This window comes from Lepidothrix coronata, unplaced genomic scaffold, assembly GCF_001604755.1.
Source record: "Lepidothrix coronata isolate B3197 unplaced genomic scaffold, Lepidothrix_coronata-1.0 Scaffold44, whole genome shotgun sequence".
NCBI classification, from domain to species: Eukaryota; Metazoa; Chordata; class Aves; order Passeriformes; family Pipridae; genus Lepidothrix; species Lepidothrix coronata.
In genome coordinates, this window is record NW_016690224.1 from 695774 (window position 1) to 720007 (window position 24234).

Sequence of the window (24234 nt, forward strand, 5' to 3'; positions counted from 1 at the left end):
TCAGCTTTTCTGCTTGAAAAGGACAGCAAATTGTAGCTATAACATGCCACAATTATTTTGCAGAGAAATAAAAAAGCCACTAAGTCATACAGTAGTGGTTGCTGTTCATTGCAATTTAAATAGTGAGTTGTTTGCAGTTAGAAGCAAAAGCCAGATGGGCAAAGGCACACAGCATCAGTTAACTGTGACAAAGAGCTTTGAAAACTTTGAGAACAACGTAACAAAAGTGCAAAAATACTAAAAATAATTAAAATTTTAAAATAAAAATTGTTCTAGGAATACAAACATGTAATGAAAAAAAAAAAAGGTCTTTAAGGTTAAACTATTTATAAAATCTGAATCACTTGGCTCTTGTGCAGTCCAGATCATAACACTGAGCACACTTTCCTTTTCCTGTGGCGCTTGGCTTTTTTCATGGCATTCAGTGCAATGGTTGTTGCTTCTTTAAAAACATTTTCTATGTTTTCCCGGCATTTTGCTGAGCATTCCAGATAAACCTCTGCGTGAATCTCCTGACAAGCTGCCTCTCCCTGGAAAGAACAACAAAAAGGTAAGAAAAGATGTGAATCTGGTGGGTGAGAGAAGGAAAGTGAAATGGGGAGAAAGGGGAATTATTTTGCACATCTTTGTATCAGAGGGTCAGGAAGAAAGCAGCTGCCTCTGAGTGCAGTGCCAGAGTGAGTGGTATTAGTAATATACTGAAGCACTGTAAATAAACTTGGGGTTTTTCCACTATGCTGATCCAGAGCCTGGCCCGAGAGTTCAGAGCACTAGAGACTCTTAAGATGCAGAGTCCTGATAGCACAAAAATATTCTCAGTATTGAATTTCTTTAAACTAATTGCTGAGGTAGATACTTAAGTGAGGATAAGATGTCTACATGGCGATATTTTTTTTCAGGCCTGACCTTAACTACTCTGTGATGTCACCTTGAGTAATGAATGTCACATGCAAGAACAGAGTCTGGACTGGTGCCTTGCCTTGTTTTGCTGGTGCACATGCAGGAACCTTGACTTTTGCTCTGAAGCATCACAAGGGCTCAGCCAAAATCCTCATGTACACAAATGGGAGCCTGTGTTTCCCAGCCTCACCCAAATGCATGCAATGGGAACAGACTCGAATCTAAAACATTTCCATGCAATCCTGGCTGTGTGAAATCACTGTAGACAAAACACAGCAGTTTCTTACTTTGCTTGTGATCCTTTTATTGTCAGTGCAGGGCCAGCTCCCAGGTTTGAATGCTTGTGAGCCTTTCACTGTGAATTCCAGGTCTGCAACCCACAACTCACAAAGTGCATTTATTCATTATAAGCCCTGGGAGTGGAGTCACTTGAGCACTTGGGCTTCTATAGGGGGGATTTTCTTCATATTTAAGCAGTTTGTCTCCTTCCAGTTGTTTGCAAGCTGCAGTGCTGGCAGAGACTGTTCAGCTCCTCTGTGCCTGGCTTTGGAAGCATCATGTCCTGTGACTCAAGATGCCACCAGCTGTAAAAGACTGAGGTAGTGCATATTTCAGGGGAGAAAAACCAAGTGGGAGGGCTCACAGAGTAGACAAAGTCTGTACATCAGGTGGGCCCTTGAATTTAACTGCATGAAGCCTCAGCAGACTCGCCAGAAGTGTCTGTTGTTTGCCCTGAGCCTCACGTGCGAGGGTGGTGGAGGGAGTTATTCGTGCAAATGAGGGACAGTGTGCAGCTGTTCACAGTGACAGGGTGGGATCTCATCTTGTGTGCAAGGCAGACAAAACTAAAAGGCCCAGCATGGTTTTGTGGTGATGCAGTAGCAGTTTATTTTCATGCTGTTTAGCAAAAGTGGTGATTCATTCAAGGTCGGAGTGCTCTTGACCTTGTTCCCTGGACATGTGTCTCAAACAGTCCAAAAGCTGCTGCTCTGAGGTGAAAGGAGAAGGATGGCTTTGTAGTTTTAAAAAACAAAAAAACAAAAAAAAAAATGAAAAAGTGGAAGACCAGAGCAAAAAGGTCTTGTGTGACATGGGACAAGCTGTTCCATCACTTTCTCCTGTACCTAGGAGAGCTATACTGGTGATGTAACATTAGTTATTAGTCTCACTGCTTCAAAATACTTAAAAACATCTGATAATATGCAGGGATTTTAGTATTGCTTTAGAGACTTCAAAAAAGCCTCTCATGTTAGAGAAGCCTTGCAGATGTTCTTGCTATTTTCCTTGAAAGGATTTATTTTTAAATAGGGTTTGCAAACCACATTTATTCCAGAACAGTCAGTATATTTAATTTTGTAATGTGTATTCTACCATCTCCAGTCTTTATCCCAACCCTGATCAAAGCAGCAGTGATGTCTGCAATGTAGGCTAATAAAAATTATGAAGGGAGTCCAGCAAACTTGTTAAGGCTTACAAATTTGTAACAGTAATAACCCAGCTGTGAAAGGAAATAAGAACGACATGAAATGAGAATAAAATATGTAGATAGTAGTGTCCTTTCAGACACCCCACAATATGCAAAATGCTCTTATTTCTCTTTACTTTTGCAGTCAAAATGGTGATTTGGCCTCTTCCAAGAAGGACTTACAGAAATCCCTGTTAGTGCTGGCTGCCAGTCATTTCTTTAGCTGGACACTGCAATCACCTAATTTTGGAGTGCCTGGGATCATCCTCGTGAGGAGCAGTGCTACTGTGTGTGCTTTATCTCCTGCTAAGGGGCCACCCCTTTAAATAGCCCTGCATTTACCTGGTTGTAAGTGATGGGTTCCTGCTTGGAAGCCCTGAGCTTGCGCAGCTGCTCCTTGTCCTTCCGAAGGTCCGTCTTGCAGCCGATGAGCACGAGCGGGACCCCTCGGCAGAAGTGATTCACTTCAGGGTACCACTGGTGGTAGAGAAACAAAACTTTTACATCTGGCTTTGGTTTTGTTTCCTGAAATCAAAACAATAAAGCTGAAGAGCAGAACCAGCATTTAACATAAGCTGCAATTTCAGAGTTTTGGAGTGGTTTATCCAGTGGTGGAGGCTCAACATGCTCTGTTTACACTACAGAAATGTTTACAAGTCCTACGCAAAGTCAGCTGCTGTATAAAAACACAGTGGCATCTGTCACTAGGCCAAAATGCTTATTTAACATCTGTTTAAATTCAGACGAGATCCTCTAAAGTCATATTTAAAACAGAATTTGGACCAAGTCTTGCTTTGTTTTGCTGGTACTGTGTACAAGAGCACTAAGTTTTGCTTTGAAGCATTACAGAAATCCCAGTAGGGACAATTGGTTGCTCTCATCTCTCTCCTGTGTTAAATATGCATGTGGTGGAAGTAGACTTGACTCTAAAATGCTCATGTGCACTGTTGGTCGTTTGACATCACTACAGATAAAGCAGTGATTTCACCACTGCTCTTTGATCTTTTTAGTGTGTGTCAACCCCAGTTCTGAGCACTTTTGAGCCGTGGAGAGCTGAGCTCCAGGTCTAAGGTCTGTGACCTGCAGCTCAGCACACCGTGAGTGATCTGTGCATCTACACACCCAGGGTACAGGACATTAAAAGCATCAGCATTTTTAATCTGACATCTTGTCATACATCAGGCGTCTGTAATTCATTTAGAAGGCTGAAGCAATTAGGAGAGGCTCTTACCTTGGCTGCTACATTGTCATAGCTAGTGGGGTTCATGACATCGTAACAAATTAACACGACATTTGTGTTCTGGTAAGAAAGAGGTCGCAGCCGATCGTAGTCCTCCTGCCCTGAGACACAGAGAATGGTTTGGATAAAAGAAATCTCTGTCCTGAACAAGCAGTATGATGGGAATATGCACAGACACATACTTGAGACCAAGAACAATGGCACTATAATTGTACAGACTGCAAGTTTTTCATACTTGTAAAATTCCTTCCCTTAAGTACAGGAGCTTCCCCTTCAATGACAAAGCTGATGGTTTACAATATAAAACACATAACAATAATATTAAACCTGCAGAGGTTTTAATAAAAAGCCTGCTTTATCCACCTGCTAAGGACTTAGAAGCAGTTCTAACCATTGATTGCCAAGTTGCTGCTCAAAAGCAAAATCATCAAGAGGAATCTGATGGTTATTGATTAAAACATTTGCAATGTGGCAGTGGCTGCTGCATTCTCCCAAATACATTTGCACATGTGATGCTGTGAGGAGAAGAAACACTGTATTTGCTAGACACAAACGCTGAAGCAGAAAAAAGTGGCAAACCTGCTTTTCCCAGCCTGGTGGGATGAGAGGAAGCAGAGATTACACATGGTGCCTTCAGCTGCAGCAGCACACACAGGGTTGTACAAGCCATGCTTGTACAAGCCATGCTGCAGCATAAGCCAGGCTTAGCTGGCCTTTGAAGCAGGACTCCCCAGCAGATCTTAAGGAATTCTGCTGAAGTCTGGAAAAGCAGGGGATTTGCCATACTTCTGATTAGGGATATTCTAGCACGTGATGTGACAAGAGGAAGCTGATTTGCTTCAGACCTGTGCTCTTCCCCTTGCTGTACATATGAATGTGCAATAATCACTGTGCCGGGGTCTGGAGGTGTCTTGCTTTGAGAGATTAAGTTCTAGAAAGCAGTAATTCCCAGATATGGTTGGCAGCTCAGGGGAAAACCCCAATCTTTTTCATTTAATGAGGAAGAAAGTCTGTAAAGAAGATGTATTTGCCACCTGAATGCTGCTGCTGGATTCAGGTACGTCTCTGCGATGTACTGAATTTCCAAAAGGAGAACTGGGAATGCTGTTCCTTCCCACGATCACCACAATCCACACACAGCCAAGAAACTGCCCTACAGGGAAGTTACATGTCTTAAATCTTCATACTGATATTTCAAACGAAGGGGTGTGGAAAATTTCAGTGTGCCCCAACTTTACAGCAACGATTCCTGCCCTGGCAGCCGGCTCAGTCCCAAGTCACTCATCACTACCAACATGTTTGTCTCCAGTCTGAAGAACTGCAGATATCAGAAGGCCAATAATTCCACAATATTTTTCTCCTTTCCTTAATTTAAATGATCAGTTGAGATGCAGGTTATTCCAAGGCAATCCCTGCTGGATAAGCCGTTACTCAGTTTGCCTGAGATGTTTGTGAAATGGGAATCTTGGGTTTGGACCACTTTGTATTTGAGCTTCTGCAAGAGCAGTGTGTTCCATGGAGAGGTGCGGAACAAAGAGGGTTTGATTCCTCAAGGTTTAATCCAGAAATAATTGACAAAATTATGCATGTTGTATAAACAGAGCAAAGACCATACTGCTTATCCCTTCTTATTCTCCCAATCCATCTACTTGTTTGCAACCGATTTACCATTTTACTGCCGAGGTAATCCTCTAAATGCATTAAACACATCATGCGCCAAACCTTTTTTCCCCTCCTAACTTCCTCTAGTGTTGTGTATGGTTGTCCCTGTTCAAGTTCAGGCCTCTCAGCTTTCAGCAACGTAGCTTATAAAATCAAAAGGTCCTCCAAGTTGTTGTTGGCAATTTGTGAGGCGGACAGGACTGTCCCCTTGGGAGAAACACACTCATTTGCTTGGAATCAGAACACAGAGCTAAATTCATACTCTCCTGGATGAAAAAGAGAGTATGAAAAGATGCTGAAAAAGCATCTTCAGTGATGTGATTTATGTTGTATTGCAAGTCAAGAACTATAGATATGCCCTGGTGAACTGCTCCTCCACCTTCAAATGCAGCTGTGCAGTTATGGGGGTTATAAAGCAAACTGAGACAACAAATGCATGAGAAAATGCTGCTGTACAAAACACACCTCCATGTGCATTTGGACTGTTGGACACAGAGCACAGAACAAGGCAGAGTGCAGGGACCAGAGGGGGAAGGTGAGGTGGCAATTGCTTCCCTTGTGTCACGGTTGGGTGGTTGCAGCTCACACGGAAGGAGAGGAAGCTGCTCTTTAAGAGCTCAGTTGCAGCTCTTCAGTTCTGAGGATGTAACGGGACCCAGATCAAGCTGTGCCTAAACATAGACATCCCTCTCACTGAAAACAATCCCTTTCACCCCCTGTCCTCAAGTGCGGCTGATGAAATGCAAGAAAGGGCCTGGGAGACTTTTTCTCTCTAAAGCTGCTCAGACTGTGGTCAGAGTTAATTTGGCACAGATTTAGGCCTTCTGCTAGAATAGTTTCAAAAAGAAGGAACAGGGCTGAAAATAAGCAGTAACTGAATGTATATGCAAAGCCCCTGTGTGTGCTTCCTCAAACACAGGTACCTGTTTTCTTTCCTCAATTAACAAAAAACACGCTGTGGAGGAGTTGGTTAAATATCTGCATATGTGTGAGCACATCTGTGACTCCTCTGCCTTTGTCAATTCAGTGTAGCATCAGAGACTTTGGGGTTTTTTAAAGAAAAAAATCCACCTACCTGAATTCACCTAAAAATTTGCTAATTCTTTTCAAAGCTCCCACTCCTGTATTCCTCTGGGAGACGCTGCATAACCCACATCACTGCAGTCAGGCCCTGCAGTGGGGTGGGAGCTCAGGGGGTGGGTGAGAGTGAGCAGGAGAAGTGAAACCACAGGCTTTGGTCTCACATGCACGTTCACCTCTGTCTGCTTTTCCTCACCCCTTTGCCAATTCAACACCAAAGGAGTGCCAGCCTGTGTGTTGCTCAGTCCATAAAGGAGCTCAGGAGAGGGTAAATGACAGAGTCAAGACTTGACAGGCCAGGAGTGCCCAGTATGTGCTGCCCTAATGTCCAGCAGTGCTGTCCAGCTCTGGAGGGGCAGGAATAATGTCACATCCTGCTCCCAGCCCAGCCCAGCACTTCCTACACATGGCCATGCATTGTCAGTACTACCCCACATTCATTAGGACCCACATGGAACCCTGCAATGGTGAGCCCTCACAGGCACACAGAAATGCACCCAGTCCTCTTTGCTTTGTTATTCCACAGGCTCCACAGGAATGCCACGGTTAGTAGGTCGCCAGCTATGTTTTCTCACTACTCAGTTTAAAAAAAAAAATTGGGAAACAGACATTCTTGGCAGGAAGAAAACCAGCAGAAGAGGACAGATAGGGCAGGAGGAGCACACTGCAATCAAAAAGTTGGGTTTTTTTTCTTATTCAGGCATGACTTCCCTTTCAAAGTTATGAAAACTTATTCTTGCATTCACTGGCTTTTAGAACTCCTCTGAAGGCCTGAGACTGTCGTGCATCTGTCATTGCAGACCTGAAAAACCCCGCTGGAGGCTTTGCCTGTGCTTCCTGTCAGGCAGAGCGAGCACCCACAATGATGAGGCATTACTTCCTCCCCAGCCTCTCCCAGCCCAGCACAGCTCGGTGAAAAAAGTGAGAAAGTCCTGCACTGAGTGGCACCAGGAACTGAGCCTTGTGTCTGAACTGCAGCTACAGCATCGACACTGCTCCCTTAGCATGTAAAAATCAGAGTTCATTTACCTCTCAGTGCCTTTGCCTCTGTGGAGCACAGCTCGAAATGGAAACTTTTAACTGAACAAGCAGCTGCAAAGCCTGTTTGCAGACGAGGCAAGTGATATTTCAAAGCCTTTACCCATTGCATGTGTGTACCACCAACTTCCTGCAACAGCAAGAGGTGCCTGAGGAGGAAGACAGAGCAGCACAGCAGAAAAGTCTCGCCAAAAATTGTTAGTCTATGGTATTTTAGACTAATTCCTTCACTTCACTTGTTACCAAAATTCTCGTCAACAAAAAGTAGCTTGAAATGTTTGATTCTTAGGCACTTTGTTTGTGTCCTTCTCCTTCAGAAAGCAGGACAAGCTCAAAGGCTCAAGTTGCACAGGACTTGACAATACAAAGAACCCTTCTAACTTTAAACTGAGCTGAACCTGTCTTTTACCTTCCCATGATGCTGAAGAATACACAGCTCTATCTAGTGTTGCTCTGAGCAAGATCCTATAAATACTGAAGTCTTTTCTGCGGTGGGGGAATCATGAAGATCCAGTGTTACTTTTTAGAGTAACAGCTTTGCCTTCCCCTCCCTTTCCTCCTCTCTCACTGCACTATTTGAACTTGGAGGACAGGACACTACTCTTGGTCCTAGTCAAACCCTCAAGGAACTCAACACCAGTTTAGTATTATTAAAAACAGGATGGGATTAAAATGTGTGCTCAAGTGAGTCCTTCCTCTAGCATAACTTCCAGTTACAGAAAGATGATGAAAAGCTGCTTGAATTAGAGTCTGACACAGATATGTAACATAAAACTATGTAAACAGCTTTGAAACAGAACCAAATTTCCCCCTCCCAATCAAATGCCTTAACCAAGGTGACAATCTCCCTGCTTTCTTTGCACCTAATCATCTCGCTGTGCCTCATGAAAAGCGAAAGAAATTTAACAGGAAGGGAGGAGACAAGTGTCAGCAGCCTCTAGAAACTTGTAGCCTTGTGGCCCTGATGCCGTTTTGGGAGGTGAAACATGTTGGGTTTCAAGGTTTCCAAGTGAGAAACGGAAAGCAATTGCTCTTTCGTGGCAACAGTGGCAGCTCCACTTCCCAAAGTGTCTCAGGAGACACAAAATACACCTCTCTGTTCCCCAACGGGGCAGTGCTTTGGTCCAAGACAATTTTTAGAGCTATGAACTAAATGTGGAAGGTACACACTGTCTGCTGGTTACATGCATGAACAGGGAAATTATAGGATGTGAGGTAATGGTTTTAAACTAACAGAGGATAGATTTACAGTAGATATAAAGAAGAATTTTTACAATGAGGCACAGGCTGCCCCATCCCCAGAAACACTCAAGGTCAGGTTGGATGGGGCTCTGAGCAACCTGATCTAGATAAAGATGTCCTTGTCCATTGCAAGGGGGTTGGATTAGATGACCTTTAAAGGTCTCTTTCCACCCAAACTGTCCTGATTCTGTGATAAGCCACCAGCACCAGGCTCAAGGAGCGTTCCCCGAGCTGCTGGTGGCTGCAGGTCTTGCGCAGAGCTGGGCTCTGTGTGATGCAAGGAGCGGGCACGTAGGTCAGGAGAGAGTTTAGTGCTGCAATCCTGGACCTGCCCTACCTACTGCCATCTCCAGATCCAGCTCCAAAGGCAAATGTTGGAATTTGCAGCATGGTGACTTTAAATGAGAGCTAGGAACTGTGTGACAGGCAAACACTCCACACCGACAGCAAACAAAACCCGAGAAGTTCTTTGTGTCAACACACTGTATTAAAGAAATCCCTCTTTGGTTGCTCACACCAGATTTTCAGCCCTTCTCTTTTCCTTTAGGACAAATACAAACCTCTGGCCATTCAGTAGAAGCTACTGCACTTGAGAACAGTAATGTTGACACAAGAAGATACAACAGCAAATTGGGTGTTCAGCATCTTACTGTCCTGTAGTAAAAATTAGCAATAAAATTCACTTCTAGATTAAAAGCCTTTAAAATTATCTTTTCAGATACCACATGCAGTATATAAGACAGCAAGTGCGTTTTACTGCTATTAAATTGACTGGACTGCATTCGGTTCTTATTTGTCTTGGTGTAAATTTGGAACAACCCCACAGGCTTGAACTGAAACAGATGATTTACACTGAGCTGAAACGGAGCACGTGTCAATTTTAGGGTTCATTTAGGAGTGCAGCTGGATAACAGAGCCTGGGAACTTTGAGTGAAGTTGAACACAAACCATTTCACAAGTTCCTCAAATGAACCTGAACAGACTATCAGCATTTTCAAATAACTTTTACTGCCATGACCTTTTTATTTTGAACACAAACCACCCTTTTTCTCCTTCCCTATTTAATCACACATGGCAGCAGATTAAAATATTTTCCCGGTTGATTGTATTATGCTTTGCATGTGGGAACTGGGTTTTAATACCGCCAGATATGTTTGCTATTTGGTGTGTGTTTCTGAATCAACTGAGTTGTTAAGATAATGAACAAGTCCATGACCAGAGCTGTCATTAGATGTGACCCTTTTTTTTTCTGTAAGGCACATTTTTGTTTGCAACAGGTAACGGTGGTTGTTTCGTTTGTACTTTAATCTCCAGCAGTCTAAACTGTGATATTATGTTAAAAGTATGCTCGCAGAGAAGCAATCTGAAAATCTGTCCAGCTTTACAATCTTTAAATATCGGTTTGGTTAAAGTTGACACAGTAAAATCTGCTGGAGAGGAAGAAGAAAAGAAATGGGGGCACACTCACCAGAGCAGCATTTTACAGCAATAAACGCAGTTTCTGGTTATTTGCCTGAAGTTACGAAAGGCCAGGGCCGGGTTTGGGCTCAGTCCCAGGCCGGTGCCCCGGCGCGGTCCCATCCCAGGGCCGCAGAGGAACCGCCCCTGGCAGCCCGACTGGGACCGGGGAAATGGGAGGCACAAGGTGAAAGCCCCTTACCTGCGGTGTCGTACAGGTTCAGAGTCACCTCCTTCTTCCCCACCGTCACGCTCGTCGTGTACTTCTCGAAGACGGAGGGCGCGTATTGCTGCAAAGGGAGGAGAAGGATCGCGATGATCTCAGAGACCTTTTCCAACCTCACTGATCCTGTGGCTCTGAGGAGCGGTTCTGGCGGGTTCCAGGGGCTGGGGCCGGCCCCGGCCGCGGCCCCCCAGCCCCGCGGGGGTGGCCGCCCCTCACCTCGGGGAAGGAGCCCTTGGCGTACACCATGAGCAGCGACGTCTTCCCGCAGCCCCCGTCCCCCACGATCACCACCTTCACCTCCTTCCTGCCCGACGGGGCGGCCGCGCTGCCGCGGGGCTCCCCCGCCGCGCCCTCGGGCACGGCCCCGTTGGCCGCTTCCATGGAGCGGGAGCGGGACGGGGAGCGGGCACGGCGCGGCCGGGACGCGGCTCCTCTCGCCCCTCAGCGCCCGGGGCGGGCAGAGCCGCCCGCGCCCCAGCGGGGATTGGCCGCGCCGCCGCCGCCGCCTCAGGTGCCGCCGGGCCCCGCCCGGGTCCCCCCGGGGCGCCTGTGGGGCCTCTCCCGGGGCCTCTCCCGGGGCCCCGAGTCCCCCCCCGCCGGTCCGGAGCCGCCCTCAGGCGTGAGGGGTCACCACGGGCATGGCCCCGGTGAGACAGCTCTGGGGCCCCCTCGGCACCGCCTCCCCCAGACCCACCGGGGCTGCTCCCACCCTGTACCCTCAGAGAGCGCCCGAGGCCCCTGTCCCCCTCTGCCCTGCCATCCGCAGCCAGCGCTGAGGGGATGCTGCCAGTCCAGCCCCGATGTCCGTCCAGTCCCCAAGGCCGAGGGGAGAGCGGTGCTAGCCACATTGAGGGGGGGGGGGCAGAGACCCCCGAGGTACCCTCTGAAAGGGGCCTTGGTGCTGGCAGTGACTCACTGCTTGTTTTCTGCGGTATTTATTGCTCATGTAGGAGCTGACAGCTCTGCTCATCATCTGCTCATCACCTTCTCACCATCCAAGGTGAGCTGCGATGAAAATAACTGGAATTTCACATTTTAATTGCAGAGATGTGGTGGCCCCAGGCACCCACATGGTGGGGGTCTGTACCGTGGAAAGCCAGGGATCACAACAGCTGGCTAAGTTTGGCTCTGGAAGGGGATCACAACAGCTGGGTAAGTTTGGCTCTGGAAGGGGATCAGAACCCCTGGATATGTTTGGCTCCAATACACAGGTCAGGGGAGTGACACTGGATTTGTGACAGACCAGCTCAGACATGAGTCCACCACCATTCTGCACACAAAAATTCGTGTTTCTTTCCGAGCAGGGATTCACAGTGTGCTGCTCCATCTCAAACGAACCCTGTCAGTTCTTAAGAAATCAAAATTCTCTCTAATTTTTTTTGAAATACCACTTGTGGGAATAGCAGCAACCCCACAAGGGCATTACTCGAGTGTGGCAAGACCATTTAATTCAACTAAGGAAAAAAAAAAACCCAACACAATTCGAACAGGGTTTTGCATTTCCCCTGCACGGTTGTGTCACTAGATGGCCTTCCAGACCCAATGCAAACACCACCGCGCTCCGCAGCTCGGGCAAGGGAGACCCTGCTTTGTGCAAAGGGCAAACAAAAAGCTAGAAAAGGATATTTCGGCAACAGAGAAGAGAAGCGACCCGTAAATACTCAACAAAGTGTCATATAATTCAAATTACAATAATAAAAAGGCAGTCAAAGCCACACCCATTTAAAACTCACCATTTTACTGAGGAAAAAGTTGATGCAATCATGTAGGATCTGTCAAAAAGATGCTTTATGGACCACAGTGTTATAAATCTTGTATGGAACACAGTAAAAGCCATCAGCTCCTGTCGGCTGTAATGGCTGAGGGCTTTTTGACGGCACAGGAATGGATGGGCCAGGAAAGAATTTGTTTTATCCTGAAATGATTTATTTGTACCTGGCTCAAAACCAGCATCACACTATGTATGACACAATCAGCAGACAGAATTAGTAGTCTTTCTGTAACTGAGGAGTGTAATTCAGGGTTGTTTTTTTTCAAGTCCATTATTGCAATAAAAGGGTTTTTTTGGGGATAAAAGTAATTTGAGGGCCACTGTTGGGCTTTTTTTGAGTTTGGGTGCTTTTTTTTTCTCAAGTCTCACAAAACAATCTTTACATTTCTCACAGCTTTGTTTCCTTTTCCATTTTATTGTTAAGGAAACTTCGAGATCTGTACACATTTAGATTCAGAAGGAAACAATATAAAATGAACAGATGATAAAATCAACTGTAAACACTCCAAAGACTGTTTTAAAGTAATGGATAAGTATTTGTAACAAGTCAACTTCTTACTGATGAAATATAACATTTCAGTGTCTCAGTTACTTATTTTTAATTATCAAGTGTGCAGTGCTTTGGGCATATCAAGTCCTGTGCAAAAGCTACACGCAATTTGCTGACTCCAAAAAAGCAAAGTCTAATTAGGAGTTGTGCCACTGATTTAAATGGAAGGAGATCCAGCTTCCTATTAGTAAAACTCAAATCTAATCATTATTAATTGCAAGTGTCCTTCTCCTACTTCTGTTTTGGCCTGCATATTGATTTTGGCACAAGTTGTTTCATCAAAACCTCACACAGTACGTGTGTGTGGAGATTCACAGAGAGCACAACAAAATCAAGGCTTTAATGGGGTATGGCAAATATCCGTGTTCCGATCTTGGTACCAATTTGTTGCTTGATGATTGCCAAGGAAAAAATTAGGAAGGAGTGAAAGGTTAGCACACGGCTTAGGAAAACTGCTGGGAGTCCATGATTTTTAAGATTTTTTTTAGATGGTATTGATGGGTAGTTCAGGTTAGTTATGAGAACACCCAAAAATGACTCACAGATTAGGTTTAATATTGAAGCTTTTTTACAAAACAGGGCGATCGAAGAAGTTGATAATCCCATTTTTCAAAATACCAAGACTGGGGAAAAAGTGCTTGCAACCTCCTGGACCGTTCTGGTACCATGGAAGAACCTCAGCCATGCCCTTAGTCTGACCTAAGGAAACAGCACCAATTCCCTGTGCTGCCTCCTTCTTTGTCCCTTGTGATGTGCTTGAAGAAGTGGAGGAAACTGAGACTTAATAATACTAAAAGCGCGTGAGTTTTGTGACTACAGAGAGTCAAGTGAGGGAGTAGAATCATAAATGTAAGCCTTTCTGCTCAAAAAATACTTTTAAATTATAAATATCTTAACAACAAATACGTTAAATAATAAATATTGACAAAATATTCTGGTTAGCTACATCCTTCTGTTTAGAGGAACTCTGAATACTGTAAAAGTTTTAAGTTTCCAATCAATTAAGCTCTAGCACAGTGCAAGCCCTTAGGCTAAGCAGCACGGTTTGCAGTAATATTTCTAATGGAAAATACAAGTATTTTAGCTCACCAGCAAGGTCTCACTTATGGTAGTTTTTGTAGCCACAGTTGCAGAGAGGGGTTTCCACGTGCCATCTCCTGCATACTCTTATTTGGTCATATAAACTGGACAAGAATGGGCACCTGTTCTTCCTAAATATCTTTAGAACTATGTTTTTGAAATACACTTAATTTTTTCTTGATAACACAGACCCCAGTCACAAAGACCTCAACACAAACTTGACAAGAAGAACAAGCAGCCCCATTTATGTCCAAGGAAATATTCATAAACTTAGTTAAGAATGTAAATAACAAGACAGAGCCTGAAATATTTATTTTTTAACATTACCAGTGATATTAATTATTTGTGTTTTCAGCTAAGAATTCCCACTGCAGCACGTACACAAAGAGCAAGAGGCAACGCCTTGAAAAATTTACAGTAGGAAAGACAGACCCTAAGGAATGGGACTTACCATGTAAGTAGAGTGATAAATTTCAGATGCTGCACAAGGCCAGCAATTGTTTGTCATGTGCACAGACCCTTATTGAGGGACAGTCTCTGCCCCACAGGATTTAGACTGGGCAGGGCAGAGAGGGAAGGGGAAACTGTAATGTAGGAGAGCTGAACTGCAGCTGCACACACAAAGTTATGGTGACAGTATCAGTGTGAGAGAAGGCCATGACACAGCAGGTGTACACTCAAGGTGATTCACTTTGTTTACAGAACAAATGCACAAAATTGTTTTTCAGCTGTGCTTTTCCTCACAGTGCCAGCACTGCTTTGACCCTCAGTAAACCCTGGAAATACAGTTTTCAAAATCAAAGCTCCCAGTCTCCTTCACTTTCAGCTGCTTCTCTGTCTCCATTTCTGCAGTTTCTTGCTGTTTCTCTCGCACATGCAGAGCTCTACCATCTGGTCCTCACGGCCTGATATTTTACACACACGCCCCCACCCCGAAAAATCCCTTGGGCCACATGATTCACCATCTATTCAAACCTTGCCATGTGCCTGGGGTTTTTTGTGTAGTAGCCCCTACTGATGTAAATCCCTTGTTCCATAAGGGCTCTCAATTGCTTTTTTCACTGAAGGCAAGGTGGCTGTGACACCTGCCAGTTTCTAAGACATTTAACCCAACCTAAAACATTATTACATTGTTGTTTGGCTGAGTAGGAACCATATTTTTTTCCCAGTGGGAAGTGCTGCCAGAAAGGCATTAACTTTCTAGACTATTAAGTAATATGGAAAAAAGATATTTCAATAAGAAAATTTCCTTTCTGCCTTTTTATGCCTCAGAAATAGTTCCTGTTTCACTTGGCTCAAGTAGCCTGTGCACTAAATCAGTGCAAAAATCTTTCAATAAACTAAATAAAATCTGTCCAAATGCTACCAGAGAGTTCAGAGGGCTGTGAAACAGAACAGGACAAGGGTCTGCAAAGGGAGGTGTGAGCTGAATTAAGACACACAACTCAGCAAAATCAGGCAGTGAATATTCAGGCACTTTGGTGTAGTTTGGACGGATTTTATTCATAAACCACACACTGATGACTGCCTAGAGAGCAGCTATTTATAAGGAACACAGACTGTTTCTTGGGTTGTTTTCTCTGGTATGCTTTAAATCAGAGGTGCCAACTATGTGGGCCAAACACGGCCTACCTGATACAGGCATGGCCAACATGCTGCATTTAGAATCTCACCTTTCATTTGAAACTGAGTTCTTGGCTTTGCAGCTGTGGGGGAAAAAAACCACCCCACTTTACAAAGTGAAGTGGGTGCAAATCAATGTGGTAAAGCCTCGGCCTGATGCTGCAGGGGCTTAGGGGCAGTTTCAAGTTTCTGTTGCTCACTAAAGTGTGAACTCTCAAGCCAAATTCTGTTGTGAAAAATGGGTAACACGAGGTTAAGATCATCCCATGCTTTTCTGGAACATCAAGCACAATGACTGATCTCTGAAAAGCATGAAATGAACACACCAGTGCCTGCCAACACCTCCATGGCTCTGCCCCCGCCGAGCTGGGCGATGTGTGTCTCCCAGATGTGCTGGCACAGCTCCCCTGAGCCATGGGGAGGAATTTGACAACACGGGCTGGCAGAGCCATTGCAGAGATGCTGGATCTCATCCTCTGTGCTGAGAACTGAATCTGGAGGTTTGACAGAGGGATTCAAAACGCCTTCTCTCAGGTGAGATCTGCAGTTGTGTTTGCGTTGGTAGCTGGGGTTGGTTTTACCATGGGAACAGGCAGAGGCAGCGGGTTCAGGAGTGAGACACAGCCTTGCTCGTGGCTCAGAGAGAGCACAGGGCTCTGCTACAGACCTGCATGAAATCAGTCACCATTGGATGCTCTTCTGCATCCAGATCTGCAGCAGAGAATAAATCCCATCAGGAAGTAATTTTGGGAAATTTAGGGAAAGAGGATGTTGCAACACAATGCATTCTTACCCAGTATCTGACCACTCCCTTTAGTGTACACCCCTAAAATCCCTCTGGCTTATGCCTCCCCATGTTTTCATTACCCAACACTCCACCTGACCCAGCAAGCACTGAAATGTTATTTTTCCAAAATTGGAGCGCTCTCCACAGTATCTGCTTTCTTCAGATCACTTTGCCCTTCTTCTCCATTCCCAAATTATGTAATTCCTTGTAGAGAGAGATTTTCTTTTAATATTCTTGCTGGTTCAGAGTCAAGGGAGGACTGAATCCAAGAGGAGTGTATGTTAATAAAGATGATGACAGTACCAGGGCAGGAGTTGCATTCAGCTTCTTTAATTTACACAGCAGGGATTAATATGGAGTAGGTGAGTCAACTGTGGATGGCCAAATCTGGGTTACACTCCCCAAAGATCAGCTGGAGGATTCCACTAAACCTGAAATATGTGGAGTTGTACTTTTTTTGTAAGGCTTTGAGAACATCAAGTTCAAGTGAACCCAGGCTTGGCTTCCTAAATATGCTTTCTGCCATGTGAGTCACAGTGCAGCCTGAGCAAGTGTGTGTTTTTCAGAGCCATTGGAAGAGTCAGGCTTTGATCAACACCTCGTTCCTGCACTGGCTATGCAATAGCCATCACTCTTGCACCTGCTCTCAAATGTTTTGGACAAGAATGTGGGGAAACTGGGAGCAAAAAAGATGGCAAAAGGACTATGGATGAAATAGGGGCAGGTTTTTGCTGAGTAGTGCATGGCACTGACATTAAAAGGCAGTTAACATATGAAGTGTGCATCCTCCCCTTGATATTTGTGCAAACTTCCCACAGGAAGGCAGCAAGGGCAGACTGAAGGGATGATAAAATCCTCTCTTTCTATCCCAATAGGACACACCATAATTTCTGCCTGTTTTTTGTAGAGTGCTAGATGTATGGGGAGAGCTAAGCTAAGCTTGCTCTGCTGTTATCTGTCTGGGAGGCAGCTCATACCTCGAGATGGAGTTTTGGCAGGAGCCAGAGAGACTTGTGGCTTGTCAGAGCATTGCCAGGCAAAGGACAGGCCCAGACTGAGTTTCTCTCAGACCTGAGAGCAGCCATAACCCGGCCAGAGCAAAGCCTGCACAGGAAGAGCGATGTTCAGAGCAGGCTAATTAATAACTAGAGGCACTGGAAATGGTTGTAACTGCGTCATGTTTGCTTTAGAGCTGCGATTTTTGGCCTGTGCCCGAGTTGTGGGAGCTGGACAGGCTGACCGTGCAGAGTGGCCTGGCTGGATGTCCTCATGTGAGCCACCAGAGCAGGTCAGGGAGGTGTTGGAGCAATCACAGCAGTGGTTTGGGGTGGTGAGGGCAGGAACAGAGAGAGCAGCAACCTGACAGTGCTGCTCCAGCCCACGTGTCTGGCACCCTGCCCTGCACAGCTCCACACCGCTGTCCTTGATGGCACATTTCCTGTGCGTTTCTCCCTTCCTACACACATTTCACCCTTCCTGACTCTCATCCTAACAACAGGCACTTTGTCAAGTTCCCAGTTGCCTGCTGGGATTAACACAGTAGCTCTGATTTCTTAAGGCAGGGAGATTTCCTGGTTAAAACTGTTCTAATTAAACTTACATCTCTCATAATGCTAAAAATGCCCCCGTGTGAAAGGCAGCTGAATCTGCTTGTAAAATGTCAGTGCCCAAAGACCTTTAATGGTCTTGGGAGTCTAACAATAGTATAGATAGTGCCTGTTCAAAGATAAGGGCTCCAGGCAAATGGAAGAAGGAAGCAAATATAACATTCCCCCGAATCAGACATCTTAGACAAAAATCTTCCAAGTACAAAACACATCTGGCTGTGTATTTGTCAAGTATTTTATTGGCTTGAATTTCACACACACACACACACACAGAGCTCACAGCAACTCCTTTCCACTGCAGATCTGGGTGGGCACCTCCATTTTCCTTTTAGGACTCAATTTTGGACCTGGGGAAAAGTGTTCTCAGTCAAAAGGCCTCCAAGCAAGCCAGGGCTGGTCATAGAGGAGAGCAACAGCTGCGGGAATTTAAATTCCTCTCCCCACCCTCCCAAACACGCCCCTCAGTCCTCTGCCTGGAGGAGCCAGAGGGAGGAATGTCCAGCTCCCCTCCCTCCCTGCCAGCTCCACTGGCATTTCCTATTACACACCAACTGCATGTGAGGAGCCGACACCACAAAGTGCTTTTTCATGTGGGCAGCGGAGCTGTGGTGGAACCAAGGCTCTCCTTTGGTCACAACCCCCCTCCCCAGATGTTCGTGACACTTTTGTACTCCCCTTTATGCAACACGTCAGGCGTTCGTGATAATTTACTGCCACAGGAACCGCTTCCTGCACGCTGCGAGCCACGAGCCTTTCCGGACTGCTGGCAGGCACTGAGCAGGGAAAGGGAAAGACAACGAGCAGGGGAAGGTGTCGGGAAGCAAAGAGAACCCTGTTCTCCATCAGCAGCTCCCAGGAGAGAGAAGGGGAGAAAAGCAGCGATGGCTTTGTGGATTTAGTAGAAACCAACTTCAGTTAGGAGCTAGCGATGGCCTGCCCTCACGAAGGTGAAAACAGCAAAAATATCTGGAAAGGGTATCTTAATTTAAAACTTACCTTAAAAAAAAAAAAAAACCCCCCCAAAAAAACTAAAGCAAGTACAAAAATAAATCAGAAAGTAGACAAAGATAAGAATGGAGCCTGCAGGAATCAAGTCTGAACAAAAGGCAGGGGCTGTGAAAGGAGAAAACCACAAATGGCAGGGGTTGAAATGTAAAACCTACAGTTCACTGTGAAACATGAAGGATGCCGTTGTATTCCACACCTCCTCTTCCCGGGTGTAGCTGTCTCCACAAGATGAAGGGCAGTAATGAATCAAGCTCCTTCCCTCTTCCTGTATTTTCTATTCAATTATTCGCAGGCTGTGCAAGTTCTGCTTTATTTCCCCTCTCCATATGCCACACTCTCCTCCTGGGGTTTTTTTATTCCGAACTGTGCATTTGGCCTCTCTCCCATTCCTTTCTCCTTGGTGTGTGCCCCCTGCTCTGCCAGGATCTGCTGTCTTTGTAACCTCTGCTGTGCACATATGCTGGCTCTGCCCTCCCCTACTGCCCCCCCCCCTGCTCCTGGGCCACCGAGTGTCCCTTCGCTCCACTCGGCATCGGAGCCAGCCAGGAAAGGAATGATGTTCCTACGGTCACTGCTCCCGTTTCCATGCTGCCGGCTCCTCTCCACTGATCAAGGGGAACCCATGTTGCTCCCCTTGTACAGAGACAGCTCTGCAGCTGCTTAGCAACTGGGAGCTGCCGTGATGCAGCGGCACAGAAAGGCGATGGATGGCACACCTTCCCTGATCCTGCCCGTTCTGGCCCACTCTGCTGCAAACCAGGGCTTGGGGAGCAGCTGGGGCACTCCCAACTGCCCTGTCAGACAATAAATAAAGATGCAAATCCTTAACTGCAGGTTAGAGAGCAATGGTGACAATGTCAAGGGCAAAACAGTCTTGGTCTTGTGTCACATCACACCAGCGAGAAGAAGCTGCTCTGATTTGTAAGCTCAACTCATTCCATTTGATCTTTGTCATCAGTTTCTGGCTAAAACATTTTATACTCCATCACTTGTAATCAGAACATTCCCTGTATGTGCTGCATGTGTTAAAAAGGCTTCCAGGTCCCCAGCTACCATCACATCCAGACTGTTTAATGATGTGTCCAGAGACACAAGTAATTTAATGCATAAATATCCTTTTAGATTACTTATTTGTATCTTCATTTCCTTTTGATGCAAGCTTTGTAAGCACCCAGCTTCTCTAAATGGTACATTCTTTTCATTCCTTCTCTTTTTCTTTTTTTTTTTTTTTTTTGTAAAACTGTACTGTTCAGAGGCCATGAAGCACTGAACTGTTTTGTGATCTGATGGCTTTAGAATGCTGATTAGAATTGCCAACCTTCTTGATTTATTTCATGATTTTTATAAGCTTGAAAGCATTCTAAAAAATAACCGGTTCTACATCCTGATGGGATCACAGTGTTTCAATAGCAGCTGCATTTCAATGGGCAAGAAGCAACACAAAACATTCTGCAAGTCAGGTGTTGAAACAGCTTCTTTATTCCTTTATAGCTCAAGAACGATTAGATCTCTGAAAGCACTCACTCCCTACCTTACAGAGGTGGCTTTGTCATAATACTAACAGGTATAAAATGAACAGATCTAGCTTAAAAAGTAACAAAAAAAAAACATCTCTGGCAAATATCCAACATGTCCATCAAAAAAAAAAAAGTAGATGTTTGTTCCACTGTTGGGTATCACCACGTATCTCTGTACCCCAGCAGCCAAACAACACAGCCAAGTAGTGATTCCCTGTCATTGTTCAAGGCTCACATCCCATGTACCCTCAGAGCATGCTGGGACACAGGTGAAATCTGTCAGGAGGCTGCTTATTTTGGCTGACAATTCCCTAGACAGATCATCTGCTGTTCTCAGGAAGAAATGGAAAATTTCATGGCAAGAAAAACTGAACAGGCAAATACCACGTCCATATTCCTACTCAATATTCCTTCGATATTCTTAGCCTGGTTCCCTAAAAATAAAACTGTCTAATGTGACTGTGTAGTTCTATGTCATTTCCCCCCTCCAATCTCAATCAAATTTGGCAGTGGGGAAGGAGTCTCAAATGTATTTAGGTCTTGAACGAACAGCTGAGTAGAGAATACATAGTAGAGGCACCACCTCTAAAAAAAGCCCTCTAACAGGAAGGTCTCAAAATGCACTTTGTAACCACCGTGTCCTAGAGGCGTCACCTCTCCTTTATGGGTCTGCAACCACCTGTTTTGGGCCTTAGGTTATTTAATGGCTACATAATAGACACCACGGCAAGCAAACGTTGCAGTGTGCTTCCTGGCTCCCTTCCAGCTCCTAAGCTGGGCTTTCTTCCCATGAAACTGGGGTGTGGCAAGGGATGTTGTACAACCAGACCTCCTCCTGACACAATATTGACACAGCTCAGGTGTGTGTACACACACCCGGAACCAGGAAACACCCACAGTGGAGACACAACCAGTTGTTTATCTGGATAAAATACAAAATCACGACCAACCAACTTGGTAGGTGACATTTTGCAGTAGCAGGAGGGGGTAATTAAGAAAAATAATAAAAAAAGCCATTGCAAGCAAGAACGTTAAGGGCTTGTCCTTTGCAAGAGGAACAAGTGTAAAGCCATACATGCAGAACAAAGAGCACAAACCTACAGCACAGGGTTGTCATCCTAAGAAGGAGCAGATCTGAGAGTATTTTAGGAGCCGTGCTGGGAAACCAGCTGAACATGGGCTGGTGTAATCCCTGGATTCCTGACAGAGACAGCTCAGCCAGGAGGGCTGTTGGCTTGGGTCTGATCTCTGCTGAGGGCTCCATCCCCTTCTGCCCAGATCAAAATGGTGACAAACTGTAGCGTTCACAGGCAGGAACAATTCCAGGATTAGTAAAGACGGACCCGAGGGGGAGCTCTGCAGTCTGCAATGGAGTATCAAATGCTCAGCCTGAGCACAGCTACACAGGGATGAAAATCTGCCCATGGAGCATTCCTCCACCAAGCAGACTGAAGGGCAGAGACATCCAGCAACTGAAAACAGAAACTAGACAAGTTTAAAAAGGTACTTTGATTTCTAGTCTGGCAGGTAGATTTTGATGGAAAAAATTTCCTCTTATTTTACTCCCTCTCACAGCCCATTTTAAAATGAAAATCTGACCTTTATCTAAGATGCAGGCATGCTGCAGTTAAATTCTTTCAAATGAGAAAAAGCAACAAATTCACAAAAATCCCGAGACGTACATAATGCAGGAAGTCGAACCAGATGAACCTTGGTCTCTTTTGTCTTTTATAATCTGTTAATCTAGTTTCCTTGCACAAGCAATGGATTGTGACTTGAAAAGCTTCAATATAAAGGATTCTGTGTACAAGGCAGTCTAAAACAAAATGTTGTAAACAGTCAGGATCATTGTTTAGCAGAACAGCTGCATATTTTTTATTTCACTTTGCCTCTCAATCTAATTTGCTCTTGTTGCAACACTTTGCCAAAGAAATTAAATCACTTCTTATTGATAACAGACAGTGATATAATTAGCATAAGAGTTTTCCACTCAACAATGCCGGGGAGGGACGCTGCGGGCAAGAACAAACCCCTTTGCTTCAAGAATGTGCACGGAGTCACCACAAGCTGTTCAGAGAAAAAAAACCTTTTTTTTTTTTCTCCTTCTCCCTGAAAGATCTCTTTCTTTATCTAAAGAGTCTCATGCAGCACACCAGGGTCAGTCTAACCCAAGTATGAAAGTCTGGTTTGACCTTTCTGGGATTTAAACACGCTGTACCAGAACATTTTGCTTTTCAGATACGAGGTTCAGCAGCCATGAAACCACCCACTCTGAGAGCACAACCGGTCTCAACTGCCTTGGCGACTTTTAAACTACATTGAACATTATAGTCATTCAGAAACTCTAAAAAACGGAAAGAAATTTTCATCTCAGACTTACAAAAACCATTTCCAGAAGTGCTGAGGACCCATACAATTCACTGGGGGGGCACGGCGGGCTCGCTGTCCAACCCCCGCTGCCCCAGCAATTTCTGGCCCTGGTTTGCACGTACGCAGAGCCAGGCACAGGCGTTAGGACCTCTCCCAGCTGGAGCACTTCATGGATCCTACCATCGGGAACAGCCGTCCTGGACAATGATTAATCGCAGACAAAGATCAGAGTCCTGGAAAAATATGCAGAGAGATGCAAGTACAGACAAAGCTGTCTAAGCTCCCACAGTATTATGGTCTGGCTGTGTCGCTTCAAAGCCTTGCGTTAGGCAGAGCTGGTTTGCTTCAGGGTTAAACAGACCAATTGTTACTCGTAAATGCAGGTATTGCTAACAGCCAAATATATATTTAAACATAAATTTTAAATCCCAGGAAAGTTAATAGCCCGATGCCGTTTAAAACTTGCTTTTTTTTTTTTAATCGCTTCACGTGCTGACTTAACTCACTACGATGCAAGCTGCAGAAACGTTTTCACTACAGTTCAAACCCCCCTGCAAAGCCGAGCCCAGCTCTGCGCCGTACTTTGATCTACACGTCGCCAGCTTCGGCCATTTCCAGGAAGCTGAAATGCTTTTCACCTCTATTGAGAAATACCAGAGGAGCATTTTAATGGTGTTCTGCTAAGAATAACGTCACCGTTCCTTCCGATTTTGCTGGCAGATGGTCACTGAGAGCCGCTGTGACCCAGGCTCAGCGCTGGCTCCAGCGGCTCGGGCGGCCCCGGCCCGGGAGCCCCCGACGGGGCTCACAGCGCTGAAGGCAGCGCTTCAGAGCCAGCCTGGCACTGCGGAAACGCTTTTGTTGGTTGGTTTTGTTGGTATTTTTTTCCCCCTCCATGGAAACGTGTTCTGTTTTGTGCGGACGGTTTGTCGCTTGTTCTCGACAGAGCCTGACCCGGTGAGGAGCGAGGGGGGGAGCGAGGAATGGAGCGATGAGCGCAGTCGTTGCGAAAGGCGCGGGGCTGCGGTGCCTCCTTCGCGGCAGCACCCAGTGCTCTCCCTCGCAGGGGAACAGCCCTGAGCCTCGGCACATACCACAGCACAGGCTGTACAAACCCACGGAGCGGCTGGTTCTGAGCCGCAGGAACTGCGGGCAGGGCGCGCCCTGCCCGGCACATGCCGCTCCCGCAGGCAGCCTCTGCCAAGCAGCCACTTACCTTCTCCCTCCCTCAGGGTCCGCAGGACGGTCCTGCTCTAGCCTTACCAGGGAGGCCACCTCTCTACAGTGTTTGCTTTTCCTCCCTGTCCTGCCCTCTGAAGTGGTTGCTCAAGCCAGGCTTTCCTGGCTCACCTACTCTGGGTCTGCAGTGAGCACGAGCTGCAACTCCCCGCAGAGCACAGCGAGGCTTGTGAAGCTCCGAGATAACCCCCAGCCTCCACCCAAAGCTGAGCTGCAGCAGAATCTGCTCAGGAGACGGGGAAAAAAAAAAAAAAAAGGCAAAGAAAAAAAAAAAAAAAAAAAAAACAACAACCACCCCAAACCCACCATTTCCCTGCAGCGCTCGGGACGCCGCCAGGCAGCGGGGGAGAGCCCGCCGCGCCGCGCTGAGG

At 45.8% G+C, this 24234-nt stretch overlaps 1 protein-coding gene and 2 long non-coding RNA genes across 4 annotated transcripts; 1 reads left to right on the forward strand and 2 right to left on the reverse strand.

Moving 5' to 3' along the window:
- Positions 1-289: 289 nt before the first annotated feature.
- Positions 290-10692, reverse strand: RHOF (ras homolog family member F, filopodia associated). Of its 2 annotated transcripts, XR_001874658.1 has the most exons (6): positions 10528-10692; positions 10288-10375; positions 3597-3706; positions 2708-2842; positions 1188-1494; positions 438-530 (listed from the first exon to the last, which is right to left on the reverse strand). XR_001874658.1 is itself a non-coding variant. In XM_017814178.1 (5 exons), the coding sequence occupies exons 1-5, from the start codon at positions 10690-10692 to the stop codon at positions 366-368; spliced, it is 663 nt and encodes a 220-aa protein (XP_017669667.1). In that variant the 3' UTR covers positions 290-365. The 2 variants fall into 2 exon arrangements, 1 of the variants encoding a protein (XP_017669667.1); XM_017814178.1 differs by lacking the exon at positions 1188-1494 and having other exon boundaries at positions 290-530.
- A 177-nt stretch (positions 10693-10869) lies between these two features.
- Positions 10870-14159, forward strand: LOC108496965. Its single transcript, XR_001874660.1, has 3 exons — positions 10870-10958; positions 11357-11463; positions 14068-14159. It is a non-coding gene; the product is annotated as an uncharacterized LOC108496965 (long non-coding RNA).
- A 3791-nt stretch (positions 14160-17950) lies between these two features.
- Positions 17951-24133, reverse strand: LOC108496964. Its single transcript, XR_001874659.1, has 2 exons — positions 22635-24133; positions 17951-22070 (listed from the first exon to the last, which is right to left on the reverse strand). It is a non-coding gene; the product is annotated as an uncharacterized LOC108496964 (long non-coding RNA).
- Between the last annotated feature and the right edge of the window lie 101 nt (positions 24134-24234).

Excerpts from the sequence above, each read along its gene's own strand:
- RHOF (XM_017814178.1), bottom strand. The coding sequence starts at position 10,692 with ATGGAAGCGGCCAACGGGGCCGTGCCCGAGGGCGCGGCGGGGGAGCCC. Across the intron at positions 2,843-3,596 it reads ATGACAATGTAGCAGCCAAG|TGGTACCCTGAAGTGAATCA; the intron begins GTAAGAGCCTCT and ends CTCTACCACCAG. Across the intron at positions 531-2,707 it reads AACCCATCACTTACAACCAG|GGAGAGGCAGCTTGTCAGGA; the intron begins GTAAATGCAGGG and ends TGTTCTTTCCAG.